Here is a 20,169-nt window from a genome sequence, read left to right on the forward strand (position 1 = left end):
AAAAACCACTAGATGGTAAGTTTACTCAGCAGACATGGTGAGATCTGCAGTAGGCTTTGTTTTTTGTGGAACACCTGTACAAACAAAAGAATGTGAAGTGTGTTTTAGTAACTGGAAGATACTTAATGTGTTTTAACAACTGGAAGATACTTAAGAGACTAGTGGGGAGATATCATGAGTCTGGACACATTAAGTGGACCTAGATACCTGAGGACCTTGAAAACCATGTTAAAAGCTTTAGCTGGGTTGCATCTTAATCAATGTGAAGTCACTGGAAGATTTTTATTTGGGTTTATTAAAAATGTTTTCAAAGTAATACATGCACAAGGTAAAAAATTAAATAGTACAGAAGGACTTAAAATGAAAAACAGTTTCCCATCCCACCCTTTTTACATCTAGTCCCATTCCCTAGAGGTAATGCTTTTAACAATATTTATTTTAGATCGTCTGGTAACTAACTTTCTAACTTTAAATAATATGTTTGAGCAATAATTTCCTGACTTAGTGACTTTACACCATCTTTAATAATTCCCCATTACAAAAGATAAGGGTTTAACTTACACTATCTCCACTTTCCTTTGTCCATCTCTCTCCAAATGTCTGATAGTTACATCACTTTTTAATACATCTATTGGTTTGATTTATAGCTTTGAACAATATACTAATCCTCTAGTTCTTGTTCCATTAACTGAAGATCTTTTCATCCCCACTTTGAATATATAAGTATCTCTACCTTTGATTCCACCTATCTTCCTCTAATTCTCAATCTCTTTCTGCTTTCTTTCCCTTTGTCAGCATTCATTACTTTCAACTTCAGTTCTGAATAAAAAATGAAGCCTTTCACACTTTGTCAATAGGCTGATCTGAACACTGAATACTAATAAATGATACCGACATTATTTTGGCTATTTAGATACTTCTTACTGAGAGCTTACTATAAGCTAGGATATTTTCTTCCCTACACACCCAATATCATCATGCCTGTGCCATAGAAAAGGAAATGTACCTATCAAGACCTTCTTATTCTTCATGAGTAACTCAAGATCATGCCTCATTTTATTTTGCTCTATAATTGGACCTGAATTTTTTGACATATTGTTGATTTGTCTTTTTCTTGACTAAATAACCTTCTCAAGCATCCCAGCTTCTCAATGATACCATCTATGGCACTGAATGCACATTCTTCCCAGAAAGCCCAAGACTGTGTTCTCATCTGAAATTGGTCGCTGGATAGCTGTCACTCTAGAGTGAGGCATCCTTTTGGATAACTGTCACTTTAGAATGAGACATCCTAAGTAAAGTCCACTGTTTTATGGATCCCATTTCTTCTTCTTTCTGCTGTTTTTTGGATCCCATTCTTTCTTTCCTGGTTTTCATACTCATTTTGCTGGAGAGCTTCCTCAAGATACTTTCTCAGTAAGGGTGCAAAGGAGGGAGACTTTCTGAAAATTTGCCTGTCAGAAAATGTCTTCACTTTGATACTCTTCTTGACAGTTTGCCTTAATGTGAAATTCTAGGTACAAAAATTTTCCATAAGCTATGTGAAGATGTTGACCCATTGACTTCTGGCATTCAGTGTTGCTGATGACAAATCTGTCAGCAGTCTATTTCTCATCCATTTGTGTGTTGAGCTAATCGTGATGACCTCATTGGTTTTCTCCCTGGCCACTTTAATCTCTTCCTTCTATTCTTAATATTCCAAAATTTTACAATATTGTGTCTAGATGTAGATTTTATTGGGACCTCTAAATCTGGAGACTTAGCTTGCTCTGTTCTTCAATTCTTTTTCTTTTTACTTCTTCACCTACATTGTCTCTGTTCTCTCTTCCAGGAACTCCTAACATTAAATATTGATTGTCTATGTCTCTTTTCTTTCTTTATATTTTCTATCTCTTTTCGCTTATTATCTGGAGAGATTCCCTCAACTTTATTTTCCAGACTGCATACCAAATACTTATAGCAGTCTTATTTTCAAAGAGATCTTCTTATTCTCAGTTTTCTCTTCCTTTTGCTGCTTTTTAAGAGACAGGGTCTCACTCTATCCCCCAGGCTGGAGTGCAGTGGCACCATCATGGTTCACTGTAGCCCTGAACTTCTGGGCTCAAGTGATCTTCCCATCTCAGCCTCCCAAGGAGCTAGGACCACAGGCACATGCCACCATGCTTGGCTAATTTTTAAAAATTATTTTGTAGAGACAGAGTGTTGCCATCTTGCCTAGGCTGGTCTCGAACTCCTGAGTTTTCTGTTTCTTTGTAGTATCCTGTTTTTCATCTTAAATACACCTCAACTCTCTCTGAAGATGGAATTAAAATTAAGTTATTCTTTCTACATTGTCTTTGTTTCCCTCAGAGTTTGTCATATCTTCAAGGCCCCTAATTCTACCTGGTGACTTTTCTTATTCCTCTTCCCTCCCCATCACCCATGTCTGGGAATTTCTAACTCACTATTTCCATTTAAGAATCAACATAACTGTTAACTTCTGTAACAGTCGGCATGGGTTTCCTCTGCTGTTGTATGGTTAGGTCTGTTTCTTCAGCAAATCTCTTCTATACCTGAAGGCAACAGGCACTTGAGTAGGAGGTCTCAGCTGTCAGTAGAGAATTAGCTACTGGCTGGGGGCACTTATTTCCACTAGAAGAGACATTTTTTTCTGGAGCACCAACTCTTATCTCTCTACAGGCAGTCTGTTCAATTCCTTTACACAAACGACAGCAACAATAACAAGACAATTTTAATGGGTATCAATAGTGAAGACTGCCTGTGTTCTGTGCATAAGAGTTGGGGAAGAGTAGGAGAGGGCTCAATTTTACAACTGGAGTAATTCTTCAGTAGACAAGCTTTTCAGGTGCTCAAGTCTCTTTGGGGTTATGTTGTTCAGATCAGCTTATTTTTATCTGAAAGGTTCTTCATTCTTTCATTATCATGCTTCATCCACTTTCTCTCTTCCAGAAATGTGCTGAGATCTTCTCCACTTATAACCAAATCTCTTCAGTTTTCTTTGCTGAGATGTGTCAATTCCTTTTTGCATTTCTTGACTTCAATTTCAGTGGGGCCTGGGGAGGGAGGGAAGGTAAACTTATGTTTAGTTCATTATCTCAAATTAGAAATTCCACTGGAGGCTTTTAGACACGGAAGTAACATGGATAACTTTATATTTTAAATATATCCCTGGGATGTACTGCTAAAAATATATTAAAGAGGGCAAGAATGGATACACATATTCTCAAAGATGGAGGTTCTAATTTCCTCTCTGAGAACATGCAGTGTTTGGGATCTTTGGGAGTCAGGTACTTCACTGAAATAGTCCATCATTCAAAATACAACAAACTAGAAAACACTTTCATGGTACCCTAGAAAGAATAACCCAGAACCTAAAAGATCTGGCTGATGCTAAAGGGCTCACTCCAGCACTAACTATTGGGAAACACTTCAGGAGCCTACCTTAAATTCTTTGAATTGTCATTTGAGATAAACAAAATGACTTTTTGTTCTGATAAAAATAGATGATGGGTAAGTATATGCAGCCAAAGCTCTGGCAAGTAGGGACATAATGATCCTTTGGTTTGCTGGTTGGCTGGCTTCTTTATTTACCCATTGATTGGGTCATTCAAAGCACTGTAGTTATGAATGCCCATTCTATAATCAGAATGCCTGAATTCAAATCCCAGATCAACCACTTATTAGCAATATAGCCTCAGATAATTTACCTTATCTTCATTAAATTCAGTTCTCTGTTTCATAAAATAAAATGGGCGTGGTAATAGTTGCCATGTCATGAGATTATTGTGAAGATTAAATGAAACAATCTATACAAAGGAATCACTACAATAACTGGTACACACCCAATAATTGATAATAATTATTTTAAATGTTGAACAAATATGCAATGTCTAATGTTTAAAGCAGCTAGGCAATGGATATTCATGCAATCAGGAGAAATAATCCTAGGACTGACAAATAACATGATAAATCTACTGGGAGGCCGAGGTAGGTGGATCACCTAGGTCAGGAGTTTGAGACCAGCCTGGCCAACATGGTGAAACCCCATCTCTACTAAAAATACAAAAAAATTAGCTGGGTGTGGTGGTGGGCACCTGTCATTCCAGCTACTTGCGAGGTTGAGGCAGGAGAATCGCTTGAACCTGGGAGGTGGAGGTTGCAGTGAGCTGAGACCATGCCATTGCACTCCAGCCTGGGTGACAAGAGTGATACTCCATCTCAAGAAAAAAAAAGAAAATCCGAAGAAAAAACTCTACAGGTCAAATTTTACAGTCTACATATCTACCCAATTACCAATTAAGCAAATAAAATGATATATTAAAATAACTAAAAAAAACAGTGAGCTAAAGAAAAACTGGCTAGATGTATATGACACCAATCAAAAGGAGCTAACTTTAGTTAAAACTATAAAGAAATAGGGGATTCTGAATAAAATTAAAAGGAAGTAAGTTTGGGTGAACTCTATCCAATTATCTTGTTTCAGAGTAAAGTCCTCTATGTGTGTGGACTTTGTCTGCCAAACTGGTGAGTATCTCGACAGGGACTGTGTCTTGAATCTGCGTTACAGAAATATAAACACTGTCATGAAACCAGATACACTCTGTTTGTTAAGGCCAAATGTCATTATGGAATTGATCTCGTTTCTTCAAGACATCTACTAGTCTTGATTTAATCAAAGAAGGAATTGGAACTGTAAGACAGAACTGGGTAAGGAGATCCAAGGAAGAGCTCCAAATTCACAATGGGGTTCTTATAAATAGCTTTACAAATCTAAGTTAAAAAAACTAAAATTTTTAGCTATTTTTAAAAAACCTATTGTGAATTTAGAGCTCTTCCTTTAGATTCATAAGGCAACATAGCAGAATCCTTTCAGAGGTTGCTGTATAAAGTGCAACGTGGGCTAGGATTAACTACAACCGCCTCTGTAAATATAATCTAAAAGTCAAGTCTAGCTCATAAAGAATAATCAGTCAATTCGATAGTAATAATGGCAGCAGACATTTTCTCAACACCTACTACCTGCCAGGGACTGTTCCATTGCTTTTTAGAGGTATTATAAAATGTAATCTTCACAATAATCCTATGAGATAGATCCTATTTTAAAGATGAGAAAGCTAAATCACAGAGAAGTTAAAGAAATTGCCAGGGTTATACAATTCGTGGGTGAAAGAACCAGGATTTGAACACAGGCAAACTACTTGTAGAAAGAGTTATCCTAACCTCTAAATTCTGGAGAGAGGATGGAAAATAGTAAGCTCATTATCCTGTGGACCAGCATAAAATAGAAAAACCCCTTAGATGACATGCTCTGCAGACCTCACAAGCCTCTTCAGAATTTATCAGTCTGAACCTCCAGACAACCCTGTGAACTGGGAATGTTTATCCCCATTTTACACACAGGAAATGAGAGTACCAAGTTGAAATGACTTTTCCAAGAGCTAACCCTACCTAGTTCTGGGCTCTTCCCACTATACCAGAATACTTGTCTAACACTTTGAAAACTGCTCAAGTCACAAAATATATGAGCCCATCCGGGAGCTGTCTGGGTCTCATGGTAGATTTGTGTTCCAGTTGAGTTTTATGGTCAAGTTTTTGGAACAACTGATCAAAAACAAAAGCCCAAAGGGAGTCCTCAGGATGCCAACATGAGAACTAACCCCTCTGGGCTATGGCCTATGATGGTGAATCCAGGGCTGATACAGAAGCAGGTGCCAAAGCTCTCAGAACTGGGCCAGTACAGGGTCAGGAGGGAATGTGACAGCTGAGAGCAGAGGAATAAGATGCAGAAACAGAAGCCCCTGCACCTGAGAAATTCTGATTCCACTTTTGGCTGTGTTCTGAGCCCACTTCCTAGAGACAGAAATCGGTAATAAGATATAGGGGCAATGAACTAAGAGGACAAGGCCAGACCCTGGGAGGCAGAGGTAGAGGAGTGAATCCCCACCTCTGCCTACCTCCCCAAACCTCTCTACCTGCCACCTCGATGGGCACTCCTTACATCTGTGTGAGGAGGTACAATTTCATAATATTTTCCTTCCATTCAGGCAGATAGGCCAGGCTGGTAGCCACTTCCTTCTGGATGGGCCAGGCCCAGGCCTCAAAGAACGGAGCCAGGTTCTTCTGCACTTGGTGGGAGAACATCTTGACCCACAGATTCATTTTGTCAACATTATCTGTGGGCAAGTTGGTCTGGTTCCTGTACTCGGTGAAGAGACGGATGAATGGCTCCCAACCAAAGGCTTCCTGTAGCTGGAAAGAGAAAGAAAAATACAGGTGAGATTGAGAAATCAAAGAGGGTCCAACAAGAACCACTGTAATAAGTGAACTTAGTGTATGTAACCCCTTACCTGTCAGCTTCACGTCTATCACCGACCTGCTCTCCTCCATTTTGCCTACTGGCCTCATGCCCTGCTCTCCCACATTCTAGTCTTAGGAGGGGCCTTGGGACCAGCACGGTGCTCAACACCAAGTGAACACTCAATCAGTGAGGGCCATGGTAATAACGGCAATGCTTAATATCAATATTTTCTACCACTGTTATTATCCATGTATCCCACTAGATCACGCAAATAGAGATACGATATTACACAAGGATTTAAAATTGACAGAATTGGAAAAATCCTCCTATCTCTCAAGAGTTGAAAAGTGAAACCTCAATAATAGGGAAACTTCTACCTCATCCTGACACAAAGAAATCCTCATTAATCATAGATCTTTGTCAATGTATAAGGCTATTAAAATGGCCTTTGGGGAAAAAAGTGAGTTGGATAGAAGTAGAAGACTACAGATTTTCTGGGTAACTAGAATTAAGAGTAAGTTGTAATTTTTGAAAAAGGTAGCCATCCTGAGGCTGTTGAGTCACAGAGCTTGAATTATGAAGCACTTGAGCAGTTCTCCAGACCAACTTCACATTTATTTCACCAATGAGAAACTTGGTGTTTCTGGGGCAAAGCAGCCATAACAAGGTTGAAGTGGAGCCTCCCTGGCTGTTTCCCATAATTCTTATGGCAGTGGGAATGAATAAGACAGCCTCCAGCAGGTGGAAGAACCAGAATAGAGCATGCTTGGCCTGAGACTGAGTTCTGAAATTCAAGGTGATGAAACTCTCCAGTTTCATGCCAGGAACTGATCCAGGCATTGCAGGGAGGGAACTGGGCATTAAACAACTGGTCAAAGGCAAGGCCACCTCCTTGTCCAGGTCAGTGAGGACTCTTGGACTGCCTACATGACGGGGACTCTGAGGCATGGCCAAGGCATAATGAGAAGATGGAACATTCATTTAAGGAAAAAAACATAAGTCATAGCCTATGGATTATGTGTATGGGGGAAGGGGAGACTGGTTTTAGATAGCTATTAAGTAGGAGAGTTTGGCTTCAGTCTCAGGTATGTCTGGCTTTAAAGCCACAGACAGTGAGTACATGTATAGTACTTTATTTGCCTCTACCATTTTTAACCTTTCTCAGTGCTTTCTATTTACTATCATGTACTATCTATTTACACCCCATGTAGCTCTATGGGGTGGAAGGTGAGGCTCAGGCAATTAAATCCACTTGAGGGTCATGCAAAGCGATGCACGGAGAGACATCATCAATATGACTGTCACAGCTGGACTTTGTCAGGGCCCCCATATCCTGGTGTGGGAGACAAGGGCCATGGGAGGTCTTCTGGGCCACTAGAACATTATCTGACAGTTCCCCAGATGGTCCCCGCAGTAGGGGTCCCCCGTCACCTGCCGTTCTTGCCCAGTACCTGTAAATACGTTTCCAGTGCGGTCCATGCATTCCAGTTTTTCACATTGGGACCCTTGCTCAGGTAGATTCTGACTCTTTTCTCCCGAACTGGGGGCCACAGTGCAATATTGGCACGGCTTCGAGGAATGCCCAAGACCGTCTCATGCACATACACACACCACAGGTTGCAGGTGGCCTCGGTGGTGTGTGGTGGGAACTCCCACTCCTGCCGCTGCTGGTTGCGGCCCAGCTCGTGGACGGGGCCCCACAGCCCCTTGGTTCTGATGAGCTTCTCGTTGATGAGCTCCTGCACTGACTCCAGATGGCACATGATGGGGTACCCTGCATGCATCCAGCCTGGAAAATGCAGGAGGGAAGAGAGAGTTAGGGTCCTCCCCATTTAACTAGTAACATTCTTCTGTGTATTGTGTCTGTTTGAAAACAGTAACCCCAGCCAAATTCCAGCACACCAGAATGCTCAGAAAAGCAACCCAAACCAAGACCCTGCTAGGTGTTCCTTCTCCTCTTCTCATTCTGTAAGAATTCCTTCATTTTCACTCTGACACAAAATAGTGTGACTATGGAAGGAGACGCAGCTTATAGATAAGGAGCCGTTAATGCTACCATTCAATTTTTCTATTTTGATGAGGATGCCTTATCCATGTGAATCTGTGTCACTATAACCTTTTCTCAAAATTCAGGGCTCTTTAAGGTAGCTCCTCTCTCACTGTTCAGATATGGTGTTGCCACATCAACACAAGTTTACAGTGAACATCTGTATAAGAGAAGAAAATGAGGGTCCAGAGAAATTCCCATGTTTCTTTAATGTCTGTATTTCCCTCATTTTCCATGTTCCTTGACCATAGGCAAAGATCACTTTATTCAGTGTGTTCATAAAGTTGTAAAATATCCCTGTTCCAACCAAACAATTCTGACCTAGGTCAAGGCCCTCTGCCATTTTTACCGGCTTGAAGTCCCTGATGAATGCCTGTGAAAGCTCAGGTGGCATTTCTTGATGTCCTTGACATGCTGACATAAACTATTATATATATATATTATATATATTTCCTTCCCATTTAAATAGCAAGGATACATCTATATGTCTTGCTAGCAAAATATGTTTCCTCTAATGGCTGCCTACTGCATGGCTGATGAAGCACAGGAAGGCGCTCAGAGGCAGCATGCACAGAGGGTTTGCTTGGAGCACCCACCCACTGAGATCTGCACGTCGGCAACAATCCTCTGAGGCAGGCGCAAAGGGAAGGGCTCAGCTCCCAGTCGCGCCACAGCCTGCATCACCTCATCCCAGAGGCGGAGCAGCGGCTCAGGGTTCTCCAGAGCACAAAGATTTGCGGTCGGCACAGTCAGAATGATGTTGTCCGTGGCCAGCTCTCCCCAGGGCCCTGGATTCTCCTGGATACGCCTCTTCCACTCCTCCAGGGTGGTCTCCCCTAGGAAGAGAGATCATGGAGCTTGAGATCCTTTCCCAAATCCCACAAATTACAACATACAGCTTGGTCTCCAGGAAGAGAACACCAAAATCATGAACTGCCACATCCCTCCTCTTTTTTAAAAAAATTAAAGTTCGGGGATACGTGTGCAGGACATGCAGGTTTGTTCCATAGGTAAAAGTGTGTGATGGTGGTTTGCTGCACCTATCAACCCATCACCTAGGTATTAAGCCCAGCATGCATTAGCTATTTATCCTGATGCTTTCCCTCCATCTGCCCCGCTACCCACCGCACTGACAGGCCGCAATGTGTGTTGTTACCCTCCCTGTGTCCATGTGTTCTCATTGTTTAGCTCCCACTTATAAGTAAGAACACGTCGTGTTTGGTTTTCTGTTCCTGCATGAGTTTGCTGAGGCCATATCCCTTTTCTCTATGCTTTTTCTATGAAGTCCCCAAGGATGTGGTTTGGTTTTTATCTGTACAACCCCAAAGCCGAATCTAAGGAAGCTGACCCTCCTTCCTCTATTAGTCCGTGTCTCTCTCCTTGTGCATCAAACAGGCTTTAGTCACCTCCTGGACTCCCACGCTCTCTGGAGTCATCCCAGTTCTTCCCCTTCCCTCAGGAGCACCCAGGGCTTCCACTCACCCAGCTTGTAGTATGGAGCATGCACAGCCCCCTTCACGGTGACGGGCACAGAACCCAGTTTGCTGTTCTGAGGAACAATTATATAGAGGAGTCCACTCCAGAGGCACGTGATCGATTTTGTGGGTTTGTCCAAGCAGCACCGGTTAATTACGAGTGGGCCTCGGAAAAGCTTGCTGGCCCTGGTCAGGTCATCTGTGTGGCAGCCAATCTGTATCTGGAGCAGAGAGATTCCCCCCCCAGAGTCACCATGGGACACGAATGGGTGGAAGAAGAGAGCCCAGCAAGGGACTCAGGATGGGTCATTCAGCCATGACCCCACGTGAGCCCAGCCTTCCCACCACTGATGAACCATGTGTGATACCCCCGCGAAACTGTAGCATTCCTTGGGGCATATGGACTAAAAAATGTATAAATATTTTCCCAAGGCATTCAAACAGCTCCATGATGGGTCATGTTAGATAGACATTAATGTGAGGAGTGCCAGGTGTAACCTATAAGGCCAATTCTGAGGAGGGCTGACTCCCATGCCCAGTCCCCTGGTGTTGCTAACAAGTAGAACACTCGGTCGCCTATCTCATGGTGGTGATTCTGGCATTTGGAATGGGGCAGAGGGAACCCTGCCTTTTGCTGATCAGAGAGAGGGCCCAGTGGGAGGCGGTGTAATCTGGCTAAGATCATGGAGGGTTGATTCAGTTTCTCCCCTTTCTCCAAGCTCTCTTCCTGGGCAGGTACTTGGTAGAGTCCTAGGATTCTTTTCCCTGGGTTTATGCTAACCAAGTTCCAGGATAGGCACAGGCACAGAATAGATGCTAACCATCACAGTGACCCTCAAGGGGGAAAGGGAAGGACAGCAAACTCATTTTGCAAATGGGGTGTATCTCTACATAAAACTGACAGAGGGAAGGTGAACTGGGCAATCGAGGAATGGTCTTGGGTGACATGGGGAAGAAGCCGAAGTCAGAAAGACCTTGTGCTACCATGAGCATGGATACGGAGATGAACAGTGAACTCAGATTTACTGAATGCCTACTCTGTGCGACGTTACCTTCCATTTGATATCTCTTATTCCCTACTCTAGGATGTAAGTCAAAAGCACAAAACTTAAGAGCCAGAAATTAGTTAGGTTTGAGTCCTGGGCACTTATTTGTATTAGCTCTATGCATTTCAATCAATTGATCAATCAATCAATCAATCAGCTTTTCTGCACCTTAGTTACTTCATCCTTAAAACAAGGGTAAAATCACCTGCTCTGTATTACCAACAGGGCTTTGTGAGAATCAAATAAGATACTGACTGTGCTAGGAAGAGCCTTTGGGTTCCATGTTACATTGTGAGGTGGGGCATGGCCTTACCTTCAGGTCGGCAGAGGCGGCAGCTTCAGGCAGTGAGACTTCTATAATTTGCCTTCCAGGTATGTAGAGCCCAGTACTCATCCAGCAATATCTGGTGCCTGCCAAAAGCAGGAGGCATAGGCAGACTTTATCCCTCCTCCACGATGCCATCTCCACCCAGCTTCACCAGAGACCCCTCATAAGCACATATCTTCCCCTTCATGCTGCCCCGTCTCATCTCTTCCAAACAGTACTTAAAATTCCAACCCTCATCTTCTTCAAAGTCCATGGTAAAAAAACGGAGACCGCCCTCTGGACATGATTGGGTCCCTGAAATGGACTGCTGAAGTCAGCCTGTCCCCATTCCTCCGTTCCCGTAATACTGAGCTCCTAACCCCTGTTCCTTACCTGGATTGGTGCAGTTGACCTCGACGGTGATAGGAGATTCTGAGGGGCGCAGATAGGGGCTGCTGTACACATCTTCAATTTCTGGGACTAACAGAGAGAGGTCACTTCCGGAGTGGGCCAGCCCTGTGGCCAGGGAAAGCATAGCACCCCTGCAGCAGTCATTGATAACAGGGTTCTCTCGGGTTGCTACTGGGAGCCGGTATCGACTTAGCAGCTTCCTCAGGAGTCGATGCACAGACATGTAGGCAGGGATCTCTTCTGCGGGAATCTGCAGGAAAGCTGCACCATCTGGTCCCAGCTTTGCCAACCAGCCCTTTTCCACATTTCCCCTCTTCCTGCCCATTATAACCTGGAACTCGGCCAAGGTGGAGCGGAAGTGATAGGTCCTTATCCCTGCTTTAGGAGTACGAAAGGGCCCTGGATTGAGGCTTTGGCTTGTAATGCTGATGCCAAAGGGGTTGAGGAGGAGGTTTCCTGGGAATCGAGCCAAAGGGGACACTCCGGGGTTCTTGAAGGCCCACCACCAGGCTTGGGCTCCAACAAATAGCCCACCACCCTCTGCTACAAACTCCTGCAGTTCTTTGACCCCCACTTCGCTCACGGGTTCAAAGCAATAGACACTTGCATCACTGGTCAGATTGGGCTCGATGCTGGTGTCTATGCCCCCCACTGCGAGGAGGCCACTCAGGGTTCTCAGCTCTGTCTGCACCACGATCTTGCCTCTGCGGCCCCCATCCAGCCAGCGGACAGCATTGAGCAGAAAGGGGCCCAGTTTACCAACAGTGAATAATACCTTATGGCCAGTCACAACCACCCGGCCCCGGCCATAGCGGGCAGCCGCTATAACACAGCCATGGTAGGAATCTAACCCTAGAGGAAAGGCTAAAGCCCCATGCACTAGCAGCTGGGATGGGAAACAATCCGAGTTGCTGATGTCCAGCTCTGAAATCCCATGCAGAAGCTCCTCTCTGTCCTCGGAGAGGTCATCTTCACAACTGCAAAAGACACATGCATTCTTTATTAGAGGTACAGTTCTGTATGAAGCTGTTAGAACAGTGGACAGCACACAGTGAGTGCTACAGATATGTTAACTTTGCTAATATTGTTATTTTGAGTTCTTAGGGGAAAGTTGGGAGAACAAAATGGACAGATCTGACCTCACTGGGTATGGAGACTTGTTGGAGGGGTGGCAGAGGGACTCAGTGTTAATTCTGCTCTGCTCATTCTTAGAGCACAAATTCTCCAGTGGAAATTGCAAAGGGAGCCCTGCTGTGTTTACCCAATACCATGTCTTAAATATTCCAGATTTAAGTTCATGGTTATTTCAACCCTCTAAGCAATACATATATATAAAAAAAGAATGGGAAATCATGTTTTTTTTTTTTTTTCCTTATAAGGCATCTTATTTATAAATTGCAGGAAATTGCTGCTAATTTCCTACAAATAAAGTCTGGAAGGCCAGGTCAGTAGTGCTAGTGAAGAATCATTATTATCTCAAAAGGTGGGGTAGGGGAACTGCCTGGCCTCAACTCTAGTGGGACCTTCTGGTTACCGGAGCCCAAGAGGACTTTACTGTCTGCATCTAGAACTCCACTTGTTCACTGCCTGCCCAACAGGAGTGATGCACATCCATGCTGTAAGGTTTTGCTCAGCACCACCGGTTTACTCTCTATGGGTAACCCAGCCCTAGGAGTCCTCAAGATGCCCATAAATCCAAAATGAGATGCAACACTGGATAAGGTGGGGTTAAGGAGTAGAGTGGCCTCTCTAGCTTGAGATTCCAGAGTTGGTTCTGTCACTTTTGTTAGGTAAAGCTATGGCAATTGTATAGCAGGATGCAGCTGTAAGATAACACCAAAAAATAGGGGTCAGGTAGACAACAAATTTGCAGTATTCGTGCTGTACTCTCTATGGCTGGCAGAGCTCTACTGATGGGAAAGCTATGGTCATCTTAGCAAGTACAAACCTTTACTAAAGATACAGCTAACACCATACTAATTGGCAGATGAGTCTCTAACTCCGTAAACAACTATCATTAACATCATTCAACTATCTCTTCTTGCTCTGTTTCAAGGCTTACCAAACAACTCTGTGATTATAATATTGCTTTCCATGATCACCTGCCTAATGAGAGAAAGAAGTCACTGGCTAGGCCAACTAGAATATTCTAGATTTGTAACATTTATTTATTTTATTCAAGCAACATTTTGCATAGTCTGTATTTAATTTGGTGACTCTAAAAATTTTTTAAATTCATTTTTAATTGTAGTACTTTAAACATGTATGCAAAAGTTAACGAAAAATGTGTTTTAGTTCTCATAATTAGAGTTCTGTTTATACATATTTTTCTCTTTTATTTTTGATTTTTTAATTTAATGGAGGGGGGGCTCACTATGTTGCTCAGATTGGTCTTGAACTCCTGGGCTCAAGCAATCCTCCTGCCTTGGCCTCCCAAAGTGCTGGGATTATAGGCATGAGCCATGGCACCTGGCCTTCTTTACAGGTTTCATGCAATTATTATTTTTTAAGAGTAAAATCAGTGAAGAGGTGGGCTACTGTGCTCTAAGTGAATACATCAGCTTCAGGATTTCTACACGAGTCTACTGACAAGATGAGAGAAATTAAACCTGCAAAGCTGAGATTCAGACACTGAGGTATTAGAACTTCATCTGAACAATGAGACTACATGAGGTCTTGCTCAGTGCTTAGCCAGGGGGCACCCTCACAGGCATCTGTCTATTAGTTCCAACAGCCATGATTTATATACAGTAGGGGCTAAGTAATTCTTTCATATGTTGAAAAAATGAGTTGGATTTTACTTCTCTTCCTTACCCTCTTCTGAAGTGAAACAAAAGTTATTTAAAAAAATAAATCCTGGTGAAACCCTGTCTCTACAAAAATACAAAAATTAGCTGGGCATGATGGCGGGTGCCTATAATCCCAGCTATTCAGGAGGCTGAGGCAGGAGAATTGCTTGAATCTGGGAGGTGGAGGTTGCAGTGAGCTGAGATCATGCCAATGCACTCCAGCCTGGGCGACAGAGCGAAACTCCGTCTCAATATAAATCAATCAATCAATCAATCAATCCATAATAGCACTGAATTTTGAGAAGAGTGCCATCTGCAAACTGGGATAGTGGGGACATTTATAAAAAATATAAATCAAATGGAATCTGATTGATCAGAAAGCCATGAGAACAGAAGACTCTGACTGCATACATGTGAAAGAGAAGATCAGGAGAACAAAGGACCAAGGATTATGATTTGTCCCAAGAAAATGCTCTGCAGTAATCAATAATGATCAACCTAGGATTTAAATGTAATTTAAAATTTAAATAGACAAGAACCACCAAATATTTGACGAGAATTAACAGCATGAAAGAGAAGCACCCAACTAAACTCCCAAGGGAACAACAGCAACAAATGGAGAAGAACGTTCTAAGTATGTATTGCATGTCATCAGAAAGTTCTGAGATGATATATTACCTCTCTCTTGGAAAAATGGGACACGCTACTCTAAAAAGTTATTGATCAGGCCGGGCGCGGTGGCTCACGCCTGTAATCTCAGCATTTTGGGAGGCCAAGGCGGGCGGATCACAAGTTCTGGAGACTAAGACCATCCTGGCTAACACGGTGAAACCCTGTCTCTACTAAAAATACAAAAAAAAAAAATAGCCAGGCGCGGTGGCGGGCGCCTCCCACTACTCAGGAAGTTGAGGCAGGAGAATGGCGTGAACCCGGGAGGCGGAGCTTGCAGTGAGCCAAGATCGCGCCACTGCACTCCAGCCTGGGTGACAGAGCGAGACTCCGTCTCAAACAAAAACAAAAACAAAAACAAAAAAAGTCAAATAAATAGGAAAAGAGAATAAAACAATGGTGGTTATTAGGGATGAGGGGGGAGGAAACAGGGAAGAGTACGTCAAAGGGTGGAAATTTTCACTTAGGTAGAATGAATAAGCCTAGATAACTATGGATGACATGAAGACTATCTTGACTAATGTATACTGAAATTTTGCTGAGAGTAGGGTGCTTTTACCACACACATACTGAAGAGAAGTAACTACGGAAGGTGATGGATATGTAAATTTGTCTGATTATAGTAACCATTTTGCTCTGTATATCAAAACTTGTTGTACACTTAAATATATACAGTAAAATAAATTAAAAATGGTAAATGGGTTGATTTAAATATAAAAAAGAAAATAGCAAGTTTCAAAAATGTATGCATAGTATGCTATGTTTAATTTGTGAAATATCTGGAATAATATGTATCTATGCACATATACTTCCATCAAAAACAGAGAAAAAAACAATCAAGAAACTAATGAAATTGGGTACCTACAGGAGTTAGTGGGAACAGATTACAAGTAATAGGGAAGAGAATGAGACTTCTTTAATTGTACCCATTTAAATGGTGTTGAAATTTCAAACATGCCCATTTTTAACAATCATCTTCATTGATGTGATAAAATTCACAAAGTACATCTTGATGAGCTTTTGCTAAGTTCATACATCTGAGTAACCACCACCACCACCACCACAGTGAAAGTATACAACTTTTTTATCACCCTCAAAAGCTACCTTTTGCCCCAGTATGATCAATCCAGGTCCCACACACAACCACAGGCAACTACTGATGTGCTTTCTATCCATAAACATTAGATTTGTCTTTTCTAAAGCTTCATATAATGTAATAATAAAGTATGTACTCCTTTGAGTTTGGCTTCTTTGACTCAGAATAACTTCGTGAGAACCATGTATACTGTGGCACTATCCATAATGCATCTTCATCTACGGCTGTGTATTATGCCATTCTGGGGATAGTCTCCACTTTGTTAATCCTGTCATCTGTTGATGGACATTTGGGTAGTCTTTGGTTTGGGCTTGCTGCCCTAAACATTAATGTACAAGTTTTTGTGTGGACGTGTTTTCCTTTCTCTTGGATAAAGGGTGATGAAATGGCTAAATTGTGTGTTAATTGTCAGTTAACTTTATATGAAATTGCCAAATCATCTTCCAAAGTGGTTGTGTCATTTTCTTTTCCCACTGGCGTTGTATAAAACCACCTTCTTGTCAACAATTCGTATAGTGAGTCTTTAATTTTAGCCATTTTTATGGTGCCATAGGGTATTTCATTGTGATTTTAGTTTTTGCATTTCTCTGATGATTAATGATAGAATCATTTGGGCTTTCTGGCCTTTTATATTTTTTCTTTTGTGAAATGTGTTAAAATATTTAGGCTTAAAAAAAAAAAAAACTTGCAGGATGTGGTATCTCATGCCTATAATCCCAGCACTTCGGGAGGCCAAGGCAGGACTGCTTGAGCCCAGGAGGCTGAGAACAGCCTGGGCAATATGGTGAGACTCCATCTCTACAGAAAATTTTTATAATGGCCAGGTGTGGTAGTGTGCACCTGTAGTCCCGGCTACTCAGGAGACTGAGGAGAAAGGATTGCTTGAGTGCCATGTTTGTGCCACTGCACTTCAGCCTGGGACAGAAAGGGAGACCCTGTCTCAGGAAACAAAAACAAAAACAAACAAACATGGGTGGTCTTATTATTGGAATGTAAGAGTTCTCTATGTATTCTGAATGCAAGTCCATTGTCAGATATAAGTATTGCGAATATTTTTTTTCCAGTCTGTGGCTTGCCTTTTTGTTTCCTTAATACTGACTATTGAACTGCAGAAGCTATTTACTTTTAAAAAATAAAGCTCAATTTATTAATCTTTTCCTTTTATGGTTCATGTACTTTTTGTGTTCTATGTAGGCAAAAACTGCAAAGGTCAAGGTCACAGATATTTTCTCCTATGTTTTCATTTAGAAGTTTTTAAAATTTAGCTTTTGCATTTAGGTCTAGATCTATTTTTAAATATTTGCTTTTATGGAGTGGGGTGAGGGTCACAATTCACCAGTTGTTCCAGAACCATATGTTGAAAAGACTGTCATTTCCTCATTGAATTACCTGAGCAACTTTGTCAAAAAACAATTGACCATAAATCTGTGGGTCTATCTCTAAACTATCTGGTCTGTTTCGTGGATCTGCATGTCTATCTTTATGCCAATATCAAAGTGTTTTGACTACTTCATCTCTGTAAAAAGTCTTAAAACTAGCCTATGTTAGTTCTATTTCATTTGTATATTTTTAGAATCATTTTGAACTATGGACTGCATTAAATCTGTAGGTTAATGGGGGGAAATTGACATCTTAAAATATTAAGTGTTCTGATCCATCAACATGGTATATTTCTCCATTTCTGTAGGTTTTATTTAATTTCTCTCAAAGATGTTTTGTAGTTTTCACCATACAGGTCTCATGACATATCTTGTTAAATTTAACACTTACTACTTCATAATTTGGGTTCTATTTTAAATGTTGTATTTTTAAATTTTAATTACCAATTGTTGGTTGCTAATATATTAAAAAAGTAATTGGTTTTTGTAAATTGATTTTTGTATCTTACAACCTTGTTAAAATTAATTATTATAGCTTTTCTGTAGATATTTTAGGATTTTTTTTTTACATAGATGATCATGCTTTTTGCAAATACTTCTAAAAATAAAATAATTCCATTCTAGGAAATGCTCTGCTGACTTTATGTTTAAACAGATCTTGTCATTTAAAAATCTTCTAAATGTAAGAAGATTTTTCTTTTAAATTTGTTTTCTGACACCAAGATTCAAACATTTCCCGTCTTTTGACTCAATGTTCTAGAAAAACAAAACACATATATAAGTTTTTATTTTTAATTTCCAATCTCTATGCCTTATTTTCCTTGCCTTATTACACTGGGTAGGAACTGTAGCACAATGTTGAATAGAAGAGGTGAGTGCAGGTATTACTCCTTGTCTTGTTCTCAGTCTTAGGGGGAAATGTTCAGTATTCACCATTAAGAATATTTTTAACTATATATTTTTCATAGACATTTTTATCAGGTTGAAGAAGTTCCTTTTTATTTCTCATTTGCTGAAATTTTATCATAATTTGGTATGATTTGGTATTGAATTTGGTCAATATTTCGTATGCGTATTACTGAATTATATGATTTTTCTTTTTTTTTTTTTTTTTGAGACAGTCTCACTCTGTTGCCCAGGCTGAGTACAGAGGCACAATCTCAGCTCACTGCAACCTCTGCCTCCCAGGTTCAAATGATTCTCACGCCTCAGCCTCCCCAGTAGCTGGGCTGCAGGCGCACGCCACATGCCCAGCTAACTTTTATATTTTAATAGAGACAGTGTTTCACCATGGTGGTCAGGCCGGTCTCAAATCAAACTCCTGATCTCAAATGATCCGCTCACCTTGGCCTCCCAAAGTGCTGGGATTACAGGTGTGAGCTACCATGCCCAGCCTTGAATTATATGGTTTTTCTCATTCATTCTATTAATATGGTGAGTTAATCTGATTACTGAATGTAAACCAGTCATTCATCCTAGGATAGCTTTACTTGGTCATAATGTATTATTCTTTTTATATATTTCTGCATTCTATTAATATTTTATTAAGAACTTTTTCATCTATATTCACGAAGGATATTGTTTTGTAGCTTTCTTACAATGTCCTTTTCTGGTTTCAGTATTAGAGAAATGCTGTTTCAATAAATCAAGTTGAAAAATCTCTCCTTTTCTATTTTTAAAAAGAGTTTATGTAGGATTTGTATTATTTGTTCCTTGAATGTTTGATAAAATTCATCAATGAAGCTGTCTGGGCCTGGAATTTTCTTTGTGTTGTTGATTTTAAATACAATTTCTATTTTGAAATGTAAGAAAATTGAAAACTTGCAATATAGTAAAACATCCATTGTACATTTGGCAAAACTAAGAAGTCAACAGTGATCAAATACTACTAAATAAACTCCAGATTTTATATAAATATCATCAGTTTTCACACCAATGTCTTTTAGGATCCAATCCAGGATACCACATAGCATTTAGTGTTGGAATGTTTAAAATTACAATTCAATTTATTTAGCATATATTTCATGTTTCTTTTTGTATCAATTTTGGTAATTTTTGTCTGTCAGGAAATTGTTCTATCTCATCTAAGGTATCAAATTTATTGGCATAAAGTTGTAATATTCCCTTATTACCCTTGTAATGTCTGTAGAATCTGTACTAATGTTCCTTCTTCTATTCCTGAAATTCATAATTTGTGTGTTATCTCTCCTATTGTCATAGTCTATCTAGAGGTTAATCACTTTTAATGATTTTTTTTCAACTAATCAGCTTTTGGTTTCAGTGATTTACTTTTTTTTTTTTTTTTTTAAAGTTGTTTCACAGATTTCTGCTCTCTTTATTATTTCCTCGTTTCTTCTACAGATTTTAAGTTTGATTAAATTTCCTTTTTTTAGATTCTTAATATGGAAACATAGTTCATTGAGTTGCAACTTTTCTCCTTTCCTAATGAAAGTATTTAAAGGCATATCTTTCTTAGCACTGTTTTAATAGAACTCTACATGCTATGCTTTCATTTTTATTCAGTTCTAAATATTTTCTAATTTCCTTTGTAATTTCTGCTTTGACTTAAGGAGTATTTAGAAACATGTTTTTAAATTTACAAATATTTAGGAATTTTTCAGATATGTTTTATGTTATTTAATTCTAATTTAA

At 40.5% G+C, this 20,169-nt stretch overlaps 1 protein-coding gene across 3 annotated transcripts in view; it reads right to left on the minus strand.

Annotated features, from left to right (window-relative positions):
* Window positions 1-259: 259 nt before the first annotated feature.
* Window positions 260-20,169, minus strand: part of TCAF1 (TRPM8 channel associated factor 1) — a 58,841-nt gene continuing 38,931 nt past the window's right edge. The window contains exons 3-9 of one of the 3 annotated variants that reach the window (XM_023191038.1): window positions 11,567-12,561; window positions 11,180-11,277; window positions 9,828-10,041; window positions 8,942-9,181; window positions 7,750-8,087; window positions 5,999-6,249; window positions 260-3,053 (exon numbers count right to left, since the gene is read on the minus strand). In XM_023191038.1, the coding sequence (XP_023046806.1) occupies window positions 3,044-3,053; window positions 5,999-6,249; window positions 7,750-8,087; window positions 8,942-9,181; window positions 9,828-10,041; window positions 11,180-11,277; window positions 11,567-12,561 (2,146 nt within the window). In that variant the 3' untranslated portion in view covers window positions 260-3,043. Of the gene's footprint in view, window positions 3,054-5,972; window positions 6,250-7,749; window positions 8,088-8,941; window positions 9,182-9,827; window positions 10,042-11,179; window positions 11,278-11,566; window positions 12,562-20,169 lie in introns of all 3 variants that reach the window. The other 2 variants (XM_023191039.1, XM_023191040.1) reach the window with 2 other exon arrangements.

Source organism: Piliocolobus tephrosceles, chromosome 8 (assembly GCF_002776525.5).
Source record: "Piliocolobus tephrosceles isolate RC106 chromosome 8, ASM277652v3, whole genome shotgun sequence".
Classification (NCBI taxonomy): Eukaryota; Metazoa; Chordata; class Mammalia; order Primates; family Cercopithecidae; genus Piliocolobus; species Piliocolobus tephrosceles.